Below are 14,397 nucleotides of genomic sequence, written 5' to 3' on the forward strand. Positions count from 1 at the left end.
CTCAGGAACCATCATGGTAGAAGGAGAAGGAGTTAAAAATGTGAAGAGTCGGAAGTTGAAGAGAACCTCAGGAAAACAGTGTCTTCTGGACACGACAGGACTGCTGTACTCATGAACTCAGCAACTGTGGCTGCCTGCATGAAATCAAGAAACCAAGGCAGTCAACATTCTAGCATGGTGTTCATGAGCCTCCACCCCTAACAGAGAAGCCAGTGAGAGTTGGTGGGTTCTGGAGCAGGGGGAGTCAGTTTTCTTTAAGGGTGAAGTCCCTGGCAGGTCAACCATGCTTCAGTGAATAGTGCCACACTCAGGAGTTTATGGAAAGTCCAAATCGGACTCAATAAAGTTTGTTTGTTTATTGAGACAGGGTTTCTCTGTGTAATAGTCCTGGCTGTTCTGGAACTCTCTTTGTAGACCAGGCTGGCTTTGAACTCACAGAGATCCGCCTGCCCCTGCCTCCCCAGTGCTGGGATTAAAGACTCACACCACCACCACCACCACCACCACCACCACCACCACCACCACCACCACCCAGCTCAATGAGAAAAAAGAAAAAAGTCAGGTGGTGGAGGTGCGCACCTTTAATCCCAGCACTGGGGAGGCAGAGGCAGGAGGATCTCTGAGTTTGAGGCCAGCCTGGTCTACAGGGAGAAGCTCTGTCTCAAAAAAATGAAAAATAAATAAATGTAAAAGAAGAAGGAGATAATGACATGGAGTTGGGCATGGCAGAGAGGTGGGGGTGGACTTAGGAAGAGTTAAGGGGCAGTGTGGATGTGTGGGGGTGTGGGGGACATTCTGCACATGGAGGTCACAGGACAACATGTGGGAGTCAGTTCTCTCCTCACAATGTGGATCCTGGGAAATGAAGTCACAGTGACAAGACAAACCCCCTTCCCTGCTGAGCCACCTTGCTGTCCCTCCATATTTAACACTAAAGTGTTGTTCAACGTGGCTGCACCATTTTACATTCCCAGATGAAACGCACGAGGGTCTGAAAATCTCCCTATCTTTGTCCATACTTATTATTTATTATCTGCATTTTTTTTCATCTTAATGAGAAGCCTTATTTCACAACACTTTTGATTTGTACTTTTTGTTTGTCTGTTCACAGTCAGGGCTTCCTGCAGCCCAGACTGGCTGTAGAGTCCACGTGCGGCTGAAGATGACTGAGTTTCCAATGCTCCTGCCTTCACCTCTCAGTGCTGAGATTACAGGTACTCTCCACCCAGCCTGAAACGTGTTCCTCATTTTCAGATGCTCTTTTTCACATTAAAAGAGGCCTGAAAAGGGCATTGGGTCCACTGGAGTTTGATGGCTGGAGATGCCTGATATAGGTGCTGGGAACTGAACTCGGGCCCAGATACCCCACTCCCCTTTTAAAATTGAGATAGGGTATTTCTTTTTCTTTTTTTCCCCCAAAAATCTATTCATTAAAAAACTGTGACAGGCAGTTTAGTCCCAGCACTTGAGAGGCAGAGGCAGGTGGATCTCAGGATTTGAGCACTGACTGATCTTCCAGAGGACCCAGGTTCAATTCCCAGCACCAATAGGGAGGCTTACAACCATCTGTAACTACAGTTCCAGGATCTGATGCACTCTTCTGGCCTCTGTAGGCACTAGACACACACAGTCATGCACGCAGGCAAAATACCCATACATATTAATTGGTCTTTGGTTTTTTTGCCCCTGTCCCCATAAAAAAAGTTTTTTGACTAAAGCAGTGAGCCAGATCAAGCTGAACTGAAAAAGTATAACAACAGGTATAATGAAGGCAAAGCAACTCTTGGGCGGGCGGGTTCACTGGTCTCAGAGATCAAGGCCAGAGAAGTTGCAAGCCCGAGCTAAGGCAGGTAAGTTTTATAGATTGTAGGCAAGGGGTGATGATGTATCTGCCACAAGCTGGGTTTGTGCTCAAGTATGGTCAAAAGCTGAGTGCTTAAGTGGGGACTTGGGCGGCTGGCAACTTCAGGAGAGGAGCTGCCATAGCCTCCAACAATGCAGAACTGGGCTTGTTGGTGCCTCTCCTTTGCTTGGAGTCTCTCTGAGCAGGTAAGGTTTGGAGAGAGAGACAGGAATGAGGCTTCCCGGAACATACCAGGGCAGCTGGAGGTTTCAACTGAACACATATAATAAAATAATATCTTTGTTATTTTGTTTTGTTTTTGGAGACAGGGTTTCTCTGTGTAGCCCGGCATGTGCAGGAACTTGCTCTGTAGACCAGGCTAGCCTAGAAATCAGAAATCTGTCTGCCTCTGCTTCCCAAGTGCTGGGATTAAAGGTGTGAGCCACCACTTCCAGGCTCTCTTTTCACTTTCTTGATGGTATCATTTTTGGTACAAAATTGTTATTATTTATTATTAATAATAATATTATGAAGCCTGGTATAATCCTAGCACAGGTGACTGAGGCATGAGAGCTCAAGTGTAAGGTTACCTGGGCTATATGAAACTCTGTCTCAAAACGTAAAAAAGAAAGAAAGAAAATAAAAGTGAAAGCAGAGTGTGATGGCACATGCTTTAATCCCAGCACTCATAAAGTGAGTTTGAGGCCAGCTTAATCTACATAGCCAATTCCAGGTCAGCCAGGGTTACATGTGAGACTGCCTTTCAAAAAAGAAAGCTATATGAAGCCACTGTTTTGGGCAAAACTCCTACAGTAGGCCCAGACAGATGTTGCATACATAGATCAATTATCATGTAGTACCCCAGATATTATGTATCAATTTTATACAAACAAAAATGGGCCATTCATACTAATGTTCCAGTTTATCAAGTTGAAACTAAGTTGCTATCTGACCTTCTGAGAAATCAGAAGGTTAGGCATGAAATTTCCCAAACAGGCCAGTTGTAAGCTTGATAGCAAACTTCTATTTGCCTTAATTCTTTTGAAAAAGGTATCCTGATGTCAGCCATCAGCTATATTTCTACTGTTCAGTCTCTTTGTCACGCTTTACAAGGCAAATATACGATGAATCTGCCTGTTTTATTTTTGCTTTCTTGGGCCTCTTCTCTCTTTGTAACTAACTTCCTCTGCTAGGCTTATGGGAACACTTGTTCCATTTTATGAGGTGGCGTCCTCTTCGAAAATGAAAAGGGAAAGTCATCAAGGACCAGTGGGTAAAGGAGCTTGCCAGGCAAGTCTGACAACCTGAGTTAGATCCCTGTAACCCACCAAAAGGTGGAAGGAGAGAACACAAAGTTGTCCTCTGACCTACAGACTGACTGACTGACAGCCAGAGAGCCAGACAAGCATACACACACACACACACACACACACACACACACACATTGAAAATAAGTGTTGCTGGGTGGTGGTGGTGGTGGTGGTGGCGGCGGCGGCGGCGGCGGCGGCGGCGGCGGCGGCGGCGCACGCCTTTGATCCCAGCACTCGGGAGGCAGAGCCAGGCGGATCTCTGTGAGTTCGAGGTCAGTCTAGTCCATAGAGTGAGATCTAGGACAGGCACCAAAACGACACAGAGAAACCCTGTCTTGTAAAACCAAAATAAATAAATAAATAAAATAAAAGTGTTTAATATTTTAAAACAATGTTTTAATTTTTAAAAGATATTTGTTGGGGCTGAGGAGGTGGCTGAGTTGGTAAAGTACTTGTCATGAAAGTGTGGGAACTAGAGTTGGAACCACCAGACCCCTGTAAATGTGGGGTGGACGTGGCACCTGCCTTTGATCCCAGTGCTCAGGATGCTGAGCCAAGGAATCTCCTGCCCAAGATAACTGTATGAACTGCGGTCCTTTTCTCCATATGTTAAAATGCAGGGTAGAAAGCAGCTGAGGAGGAAGCCCAGTGACAGCCTCTGGCCTCCACATGCGGGCACATACATGCAAAAGATGAAGTATTGGGCTGGAGAGATGGCTCAGAGGTTAAGAGCACTGGCTATTCTTCCAAAGGTCCTGAGTTCAATTCCCAGCAACCACATAGTGGCTCACAACCATCTGTAATGAGATCTGGTGCCCTCTTCTGGCCTGTAGGCATACATGCAGGCAGAACACTGTATACATAATAAATAAATAAATCTTTAAAAAAAAAAAAAAAAAGATGAAGTATTTATTTCATAATTTTGACTTTTGGCAACAGTAATGGTAAATTTATTTAATCCTCCCAACAATCCTATGGAAAGATTGCTGTTAAGGTTTCTATTTTATAGTTAAGCCTGAGGCCAAGGGAAGTTAGCTAATTTTCTCAAGCTCACAAGCTAATGAATTGTGGAGCCAGGATTTGAACCTAGTTAATCTGGTTCTGAAGTAACAAAATGCTTAGGCTAATGAGAGAGGAAAACCAGTGAATGATTTTATCTTGCAGGAGAGGCAAACAGCGCAAGTTCAGGAGTAAGACATGAAAACCCGCTTTGCTAGGGAGCCTGCAGCTGGCTGGGAAGGATGAAGCCAGCAGGCAGATGGGAGCTGAAAGCCGAGGAAGAAGGCTGGGGCCTAGCTGCAGAGTAAGGACAGGGAGATGCGCGGACACTGTGGACTACACCAGACAAGGAATTCACTAATACTTGGTGTTTGGAAGTCAGTAGAGAAAATCTCAGTTTTTAAGGTTGGTTTCAAATCTGAGGGCAGTAGAGTGGTGGTGGTGGTGGCGGTGGCGGTGACGGTGGTGATGATGATGATGATGATGATGATGATGGTGCACGCCTTTAATCCCAGCACTCAGGAGGCAGAGGCAGGTGGATTTCTGTGAGTTGAAGGCCAGCCTGGGCTACAGAGTGAGTTCCAGGACAGCCAGGGCTACACAGAAAAACCCTGTCTATAATAATAATAATAATAATAATAATAATAATAATAATAATAATAAACCTGAGAACTGTGTATTTGATACCTACCTGGGATTTCTTTTTTTTTTTTCTTTTTGGTTTTTCGAGACAGGGTTTCTCTGTGTAGCTTTGTGCCTTTCCTGGAACTCACTTGGTAGCCCAGGCTGGCCTCGAACTCACAGAGATCCGCCTGGCTCTGCCTCCCGAGTGCTGGGATTAAAGGCGTGCGCCACCACCGCCCGGCCCTACCTGGGATTTCTATGATCTAGGTTTTTTGCAATATGGCTCCACCCTTTCAGGGATGTCAAGCTAGGGGAGGCCTATAGGATTCTAGAGCACCCTCAGCATGGGGTTCAATTATGAATGTCAGCATAGTCTACCCTTGCAGTATTTTTTTAATTTTTTTTATTTTTCGAGACAGGGTTTCTTTGTGTAGCCTTGGCTGTCCTGGAACTTACTCTGTAGCCCAGGCTGGCCTCAAACTCACAGAGATCCACCTGCCTCTGTCTCCTGAGTGTTGGGATTAAAGGCGCGCGCCACCACCGCCCAGCTATTCTTTTTTTTTTTTTTTAAAGGAGTACTTTTTTCTTTAATGCTTTACTTGTTTTTATGTGCATTGATGTTCTGCCTGCATGTGTGTCTTGTCTCAGATGCCCTAAAAATGAACTTACAGGCAGTTGTGAGCTGTCATGTGGGTGCTGGGAATTGAACCCTGGTTCTCTTAGAGAACAACCAGTGCTTTTAACCACTAAGCTATCTCTTCAGCCTTTGTTTTGGCTATTTGAGACAGCATCTCACTATGTAGCTCTGACTGACCTGGAACTCATTATGTTGACCAGTCTGGTCTTGAACTCACAGAGATCCACTTGCCTCTGCCTCTGAGTGCTGGGATTAAAGGCACTTGCCACCAAGTTCCACACAGTTTTTTTTCCTTTTTTGATGCATTCTTGCATCTACTATGTTTGCATATGTGGAAGTCAGGGGACAACTTTCAGAGTAGGTTCTCTCCTTCTACCACATAGATCCCAGGGGAAATTACTCAGGTCCTCCGACTTGGCGGTTGAAGCCTTTACCCTGAGCAGTCTCACCAGCTTGCACCTTTAGTTTAACTTAAAATTGAATTCAATTAGACTGAAAATGTAGCTCTGTGGCAGAACTATTGCCTAACACCTACAAAACCCAGGGCTCCAGCCCTAATAAGACAAAACAACCACAAAACTCAATAATGGCCAGGTGGTGACACACGCCTTTAATCCCAGCACTGGGGAGGCAGAGCCAGGTGGATCTCTGTGAGTTGGAGACCAGCCTGGGCTACAGAGTGAGTTCCAGGAAAGGCGCAAAGCTACACAGAGAAACCCTGTGTCGAAAAACCAAAAAACAAATAAACAAAAAACAAAACAAACAAACAAATAAAACCCTTCAATAATAGAAGCTTACTAAGGAATAAAAAGAAGTGGGGGGGGAGGGGGGCTCACACTTGTAACCCAGCACTAGAGAGGCAGAGGAAGGACCAGACAGCCTAAGCTGCAGTGAGTAGGAATAAAGAGCTAGAAGAAACAGGAAGTGCTGGAGAGACGTTTCCCCAGTGAAGAGTGCACACTGCTCTTTCAGAGAACCAAGTCTGTTTCCCATGTTTCCCATCATCCATATCACAACTGCTTGTAACTCCAGCTCCAGGAAATCCGATGCCCTCTTCTGGCCTCCACAGGCTCAAACTCACAATTCCGCTGCCTCCCCCTCCTAGTGCTGGGATTAAAGGGGTGAACCCCATGCTCCCTGAATTCAAGTCCTTACACTTATGTGCTAAGCACTCAACCCATTGTCCATCTCCCTAATCTCCACTGTACTTTCTTTCTGACCATAAAGAAATTCTGCTTCCTGCAGCTGGCTTTAGTTGGATTCCAACTTTCTGGCTCCTGATGTGGGCTTGTGGTTTTCAGCTGCCTAAAGTTTAAACAGAAAGAATGAGAGGGCTCTAGTAGAACCGAAAAGGGTGACCTGTACTTTAGGCTTCCACCAGCAGGTGTCTCTGCAGACAAGGGAGAGGGTTCTGCTTTTCAAGTTGTATTGGGGCCTGAAATGAAGCAAAGAGACATGGTTCAGCTCCTATGGAAGCAGGTCCCAGCAGCAGAAAATGTGCTTGGCCATCAGCTGGAAATGCTGGTAGAAAACCTGGGTAACAGATGCTCAGTGCAAGAAGCCTAGCGTCAGTTTTAGTTGGGAAAACAGGCGAAGGTTTGAACAGGAACACTTAGGACCCAGAGGCGATTCCCAAGACAGGTACTGCACACTGGAGACGCTTTGGCTAGCACAGAGGTGAAGAGAACTAGGTGCAGACCTAGAGAAACAGAGGAAAACTCTCAAGTATGCCTTTATTTTCTGTGAAATGTTCTGATTTCCTAGAATCTTAGGTATGCTTTTATATTTAAGAGAGAGGATCCAAATACTCAAAAGATTCTAGCCTGGCATGGTGGCACACACCTATGTTCCCAGCACTTGGAAGGATTAGAAGGTTAAAGTCATTTTGGTTACATAGCCAAGCAACCAACCCTCCAAAAGGACTGGGACCATGCTCGTTCAGCAAAGTACTTGATATGCAAGGATGCCAACCAGGCCTGAGTGTGATCCTATAGAACCCATTTGGCAATGCATACTATAATCCTAATTCTGGGGCAGTAGAGACAAGGAGGATGTCCATGGCTTGTGGGTCAGCCAGTCTAGCTGAGTCAGCAAGCTCCAGGTTCTGCAAGAAATCCTGTCTCACACAATAAGGCAGAGGGAGAGATTCAGGAAGATACCTAACAATGCCCTTTGGCCTCCATGCATAAATGTACACACACAACAAACAAACAAAGTGAAACCAATATGTCAAAATCTTGCCAGGATTGGTGGTACAAGCTTGCACTCCTCAAATTCAGGAGGATAGTAAGTTTGAGGCTAGCCTCAGGTATATACCAAGACACCCTACCCTGTTTAAAAAGACAAAAACAAGCTCTGGGTGGCAGTGCATGCCTTTAACCCTAGCACTCTGGAAGCAGAGGTAGAAGGATCTTTGTAAGTTAAAGGCCAGCCTGGTCTACAAAGCCAGTTCCAGGTCAGCCAGGGCTACATAGTGAGACCTTGTTTGAAAACACACACACACACACACACACACACACACACACACACACAAAGCCCAAAACAAAATAAAAAACATTAAGTATTGTTAAGTAGTACACTTTTCATTTGGGCAAAAGAGGAGAATCACAAAGGATAAAAAGTTTGTTTTTTTGAGACAGGGTTTCTCTGTGTTGCCCTGGCTGTCCCAGAACTTGCTCTGTAGACCAGGCTGGCCTCAAACTCAGTGATCCATCTGCCTCTGCCTCCTGAGCGCTGGGATTAAAGGTGTGAGCCACCACCAAGGTCTGCCTGTTCTACATGTCCTACCCAAGGTTCAAGCAGTCCTGCTTCAACTCTCAGAATTGGTGTGCTCACAGGGATGTGTCACTGTGCCCTATTGGTTTTCTAAGTTTACACGTGACTGTATTGGTATCCAGGATCAGTCTCTTCCTCTAATAAATAAATAAAGCAACCTTTGGGGGATTCCTGTTAGTGGTTGTTTTTGTAGTGCTGTGGGTATACAGATTTAGGTCCTTACACATGCAAAAGCAGTGTCTTCATTGAGGTACACTCTCTAGCTCCCAAGTTTGGTTATATAGAATATTATGGAGTATTTGGTAGAGAAAAAAAAATTCACCTAGGACCACTTTTTCCCACAAACATGTGTGTACCTTATGCTGAGGTTTCCTCATTCGATCAACTCTCAAATATTTATGCTATAAAACCTTTTTTTTTTCCAGCCAGGCATAGTGGCTGGGGTAGTAAGTTCCTAAACATACAACAAAGTTGTGTTTGATATATGGACTTTATGAATAAAGTGTACATGTCAACTACCTGTCCCTACGTCAGCTACTTCCAGAGATGTTCAGCGACTGAACCCTCCCTAAGGTCTTGGAGCTCTGAAAATCCATGCGGGAATATGGTGAGGATGCAGTTTTCTTTCCAGTTTCTGGTAAAATGCCTCGCATAGAGGCTAAGTGGACCTTTCACAATGGCAAGCATGCTAAGTGTGGTGATTAGGCTTCAAGGCCAGTGCTCAGAGGCAGAAGCAGTCACACTGTGAGTGCGGGGCCAGCCTGGTTTATACTGAATTCCAGGCCAGTCCGGGCTACATCGTGAGACCTTGTCAACAACAAACAAGCCAACAGTTGGCTCAGCCCTTGCAGAGGGTCTGGGTTTGGCTCCTAGCACTCACATGGTGGTGACTCATGACCATCTGTAACCCCAGTTCCAGGGGACCCAATGCCTTTTGCTAGTGCAGGCACATGGGATATATACACATACTTGCAGGCAAGATACTCATACGCATAAAATTTTTAAAATTGTATTTTTTTCTATTTCTTCAGGGCCTTACTATTTAATGTAGGCTGGCCCTGAACATATGACAACCTTCCTGTCTTAGCTCCCCAGGTGCTCAGATTATGGACTACACCTGGCACAGGTCCTAAGATTTTGTACCACTTACAGAAACATGAATGTCTTTTCTTTTCTTTCGAGATGCTATGACTTGAACTTAGGATCTCATATAGGCTAGGCAAGCACTCGACTACAGAGTTATATTCCCAGCCCCCAATTTTTTAATTACATTCGTTTATTTATTTGTTTGTGTGTGTGTGTGTGTGTGTGTGTGTGTGTGTGTGTGTGTGTCCTGTGCCTGCCATGGTACATGTGGAGGTCACCACAACTTGTAGGAAGAATGGGTTCTCTCCTTCCACCATAAGGATCCCAGGGATCAAATGGAGATCACCAAGCTTGGCAGCAAGCACCTTTACCCCGAGCCATCTCCGTGGTCCCCCTCTTATGATTTTATTATCATTATTATGTATGTGTATATACTTGCGCATGTGCATTCCTGCATGCTCGGGAGCATATGTATACCATTATTACAGACATACCATGGCACAGGGTAGAGGTCAGAGGACAACTTAGAGGAGGCAGTTTCACCCTGCCTTTCACCCTGCTGAGGCTTGTTCCTGTCAGTCTGTCCTCCAAGTTCACTGTCCCTTGAGCTTCCAGGTGGTTCTCCTGCCTCTATTAGCTCACTACAGGAGTGCTGGATTGCAGGCTCAAGACACCGTATCTGGCTCATGTATATGGGTCGCTAACCTCAGGTCACGAGGTTATCATGCCGTGAATTCTTCACCTGGTGAGCCGATGAGCCATCTCACGTTTCTGTTCTATCATCTCCATCAAGAATGCCTTGGTTTGGGCTTTTCAGGTTTTGGCAACCAGACAGAATGATATCACACTGGAGCAAGGTTCATTTTTGCCCTTGAATGCACCTTTGCTTTTTCAGAAAATAAGCAGTTGGATTTAGTGACCGACTGTGGCTATCTCTTTACCCGACTACTAAATGCCATCCATGTCTCTGAGATTTCAGCAGCCCAAGTCAGTCCTCTGCAAAGAGCAGGGATACCCTTACTGGGACAATTCGTGAGGGCAGTGATGTTCTTTCCTAATGAGGAGCAAGTCTCCTGGGAGCTGTTTTATAAGCAAAACTATCACAGGCCCTTCCTTGAGCTGTGTTGTCTGCAGCTCAGATACTTCAGATGCCCCTTCCGTGCTTCCAAGAACCCTCAACCTTCCCTTCTCAGCTGCTGTTTTTATCAGTGTTCAGTGACTATAACAAATACATAGAACACTCAGCTTCTGAAGAGAACAGGCTTCCTTTGGCCCTGTTTTTACTGGGCCTGTATCACGGCTCATGGGAGCACACGGCAGAGCAACACTGTTCACTTCATGGCTAGGAAGCAAACCAGAGAGAGGGAGGCCAATTTCCTAATCTCACAATTCCTTCTAAAGACACGCTCCTCAGTCACCTAAAGCCCCCTTGCCGGGTCCCATCACTTAATAAAGTTTCCACCCACAACTTCCCAAGTTCGGGACCCAAGCTGGGGACCAAGCCTTTAGCCTATGAGCTTTTGGGGTGCATTCCAAGTGGAAACTACTAGGTTGAATGCTAGGTCAGTCCCCTGACTTAAGAAAGACCCTTTTCCTTCTGGCTTCGTCCTTCCTAAGGATCATAACTACTGGGGACAGAGGCTCCAGACTTCCACTTCCACCTCTTCCTTGCTTGCTCTGTGATCTTTCACAATTCACCAATTCCTCCAGTCCCTCCATTCCTCATTGTCCTTATCTGCAGAATTCAGGTAATGATATAATGTCTCTCTAGAGGTTGTTGTCTCTCTCTCTTTTTTCTTGCTTGAGACAGGGTTTCTCTGTGTAGTCCTGGCTGTCCTGGAACTCGCTCAGGCTAGCCTAGAACTCAGAGACCCACCTGCTTCTGTCTCCTGAGTGGCGGGATCAAAGGAGGGCACTACCACCACCCCACTTGTTGTGAGTCTTAAGTGATTTCAGATGTGTGTACTGTGCAATATAGTGCCTGGCAAATTGTTGCTATTAATATTACTCTTTTGTGGTGCTAGGGACTGAACCCAGGTCTCAGATACATGTATTCTACCACACAATACCCCAGTCTCCCAATTGTTGGTGTTAGTGTGATTTACTTCCCAATGTTACCTCAGTCTTTGCTACTCAATAGTCTTCATCTGAACTATTGTTCTTTTTCTTTGGTCACTTTTGGTGAATTTGCTGACTACTTCAGTATTTCTGTTTTCTTCTCACCCACTTTCTGGCCCCATTCCATAAAGGCAAGGAATATTCATGACACAGTATCTGGCTGTCCCATCCTCACTGCTAGGGAACCAGCAAGGTAGGTCTCTTTGGAAACTAAAGCGATGCTCCATTTTTCTAGGTCCTCCTCAGTGCTTTCTGGGTGGGGGCAGGGGTGGGGGGAGTGGAGGTGATATTGGGTGGCAGGGGTGGGAAGAGTAAAAGATTTAGAATATGAATAGGCTGGGGATGCAGCTCAGTTAGTAAGACTGCGTGGTAAAGCATGCACAAAGCCCTGAGTTCAATCCCCAGCACCACATAGAACAGTCAAATAGGTACACACCTGTAATCCCAACACTTGGGAGGTGGAAGCAGGAGGATCACACATTCAAGACTGTCCTTGGTTACACAGGGAATCTGAAGTTAGCTTCAGCTACATGAGACCTTGCTCAGCTGAGCACGGTGGCCTAAGGCCTTTAATCCCAGCACTTGGGAGGCAGAGTCAGGAGGATCTCTGTGAGTTCGAGGCCAGCCTGGGCTACCAAGCGAGTTCCAGGAAAGGGGCAAAGCTACACAGAGAAACCCTGTCTCAGAAAACAAAAAACAAAAAACAAAAAACAAAAAACCAGAATGGTTTCAATACTAATTCTAAGGCTTCAAGAGAGAAAGGCTGTTTATCTTTGCTTCACCAGCAGAGCTGCCCCCATCCCCAAGGAGATGGTAAACTCATTCTAGCGCCAGCTCGTTATTGGCTTCACTAGAGGCAGGTACCAGCCAAGAAGTAGTAAGGGTGGCTGGCCACACCCAACCATTCATCTGGGATTGAGTGATCTCACTTGATGAATAGGTTTCAGGGGCTAAGAAGCAAGGTCTACTAAATCCCTGTCCTTATTTGCTGGTAAAGGAGCCAATTAGTGTTAATTGTGTTGGCAATTTGAAACAGCCACCAGGGAACTGATCCAGGCAATTGTGGGATGACCCCTCTGTCCCATCCTAGTCCCAGCCATTACTCATGTCAGATGGGGGAATCAGAGCATTAGGAAATGTCCTCTGGTCAGAGAGAGTAAGTACGCATTTCCCTTCTCACATACCCAGTGACCTGGATGCCAGTTTTAAATATTGCACAGGCAGTGACCTGGCAATACTTCTGTGCCATGGAAGGGAGTGTGGGTAGGCGTGGGTAGATCAGCACTGGATATTCGGGATACACTTTAACAGGAATGTTCACAGCCTTCTCTCTTCCTTTCCTAACAGGCCAAAGGCTATCTCTCCTTTACAGCCCAATTTCCTATCCCCACCAGAGGCAGCTACATCAATCTACTTAATAAGGGCGGAGGAGGGGGAGGCTTGGGAACAGCCCAGGATGTGGAATGTCAGATAACTGGAGGGAAGAAAGAGGGATATGAGTTTTATTGCTGGGGTTATTAATTTGATCACCTTTAATGTCCTTGGAGACTCATTAGTAGGGACGGAATTTATATTATTTACTTATTTTGCTTACCAGATTGCTCATCTTTAAACATGACATGGCTCTTGAGACAACGCGCATCAGCACTTCACCAGTACCAACCCAACGACAGAAAAGGAGTCAGAAATTCTGACAAACTCTGGCTATAGAACTGTTCCGGGACGGGGTGGGGGGTGGGGGTGGGTGGGGAGGGAGGTGCAGGAAAGAAAATGACGTACCTTTTCTGGCCCTCACCCACCTAATGCCTGGAATGCGTGTTTGGGCTAGGTTTATCGCACTTGAATATGCAAACGCTAACTTCCCCATTCTTCCGCGTTCGATGACTATTTGATTGTCCAAGGTGAGCTTGGGTTTTGCAAGAGTTTTGCTGAACCATACCCTTGCCTTGCTACCAACTTGGTTACAGTTGCTTAAATACTGTAGCTATTCCTGCCGCTGTGGCCTCCAGGGCTAAAGTGGGACAAGGCTGGTATTTTTGGTGATGAGGAAATCCTTTTAAGGGAGGTTTGGTGGTGACTGAACTGGGACACGGGTCAGAGCAGGGATCCCATCAGCGAACCGGGGGCCGCTGGGGTGGGGGGTGTCTGGTTCTGGGGTGTCTCATCGCGTATCCCTACCTCGCTAGGCACGGCGGACCTAGCTTAGAAGTTGCTGCAGACCCTAGACGTTTCCCCTGCCTGTTCCCCAGAGGGGGGCACTCGGGAGCCGGCGCCTCAGGAACAGGGACCCACGCGGGAAGGTCGAGTTCGCCCGGTGAGGTCACGGTTGCCATGGCTCCGGGCAGTGACGCGCGTCCGCACGTGACGCGCGGTTGCCATGGCGCCGGGCGCCCGGCGGCGCGGGCGCCCCGCCTCCCGGAGTGACGTCTGTCGGCAACCCCCCTCTTTCGGCCCCCCCGCGCCCCCTCCCCCCCGGCCGGCTCCCCGCGGCCCCGGAGGTTTCACTGCACAACAAGATGGCGGCGGCGGCGGCGAGCGGAGCTGGCGGGGTTGCCGTGGCCGGAGCAGGGGGAGCCGGGCCGGCCGGCCGCCTGCTGCCTCCGCCCGCCGCGGGGTCCCCTGCAGCCCCCGACGCTGTGCCCCCGGCCGCCGGCCAGCCGAGTCCCGAAGCCCCGGCCTCCCGCGGGCCGATGCCCGCTCGCATCGGCTACTACGAGATCGACCGCACCATCGGCAAGGGCAACTTCGCTGTGGTCAAGCGGGCCACGCACCTCGTCACCAAGGCCAAGGTAGTGGCTCCGGGGACCGCGCGGCTGCGGGCTGCGCTACCCGGGCGGGGGTTGGGGGCGCGTTGCAGGGCGGCCGGACCAAGGGAGTACGCGATTCCCGGGGGCTCGGGTCAGGGTCAGCAGCGGTGGCGGCAGGAGAAGGCAGGGACCTCACAGCGGAGGGGGGCGGGGGGACTGAGCAGCTGGGCACCTAAGGGGTCCTCAGGGCTGTGCGCC

At 47.7% G+C, this 14,397-nt stretch overlaps 1 protein-coding gene and 1 long non-coding RNA gene across 3 annotated transcripts in view; one reads left to right on the forward strand and one right to left on the reverse strand.

The window, feature by feature from the left end:
* Positions 1-13,701, reverse strand: LOC143274242 (uncharacterized). The gene is made up of 3 exons (XR_013052727.1): positions 13,571-13,701; positions 6,773-6,848; positions 1-134 (listed from the first exon to the last, which is right to left on the reverse strand). It is a non-coding gene; the product is annotated as an uncharacterized LOC143274242 (long non-coding RNA).
* Positions 13,702-13,875: 174 nt separating this feature from the next.
* The window catches only part of Sik3 (SIK family kinase 3), a 222,056-nt gene continuing 221,534 nt past the window's right edge, over positions 13,876-14,397 (forward strand). For both annotated transcript variants that reach the window (XM_076576194.1, XM_076576195.1), the window contains exon 1: positions 13,876-14,181. In XM_076576194.1, the coding sequence (XP_076432309.1) occupies positions 13,909-14,181 (273 nt within the window). In that variant the 5' untranslated portion in view covers positions 13,876-13,908. The remainder of the gene's footprint in view (positions 14,182-14,397) is intronic.

Source organism: Peromyscus maniculatus, chromosome 7 (assembly GCF_049852395.1).
Source record: "Peromyscus maniculatus bairdii isolate BWxNUB_F1_BW_parent chromosome 7, HU_Pman_BW_mat_3.1, whole genome shotgun sequence".
NCBI lineage: Eukaryota > Metazoa > Chordata > Mammalia > Rodentia > Cricetidae > Peromyscus > Peromyscus maniculatus.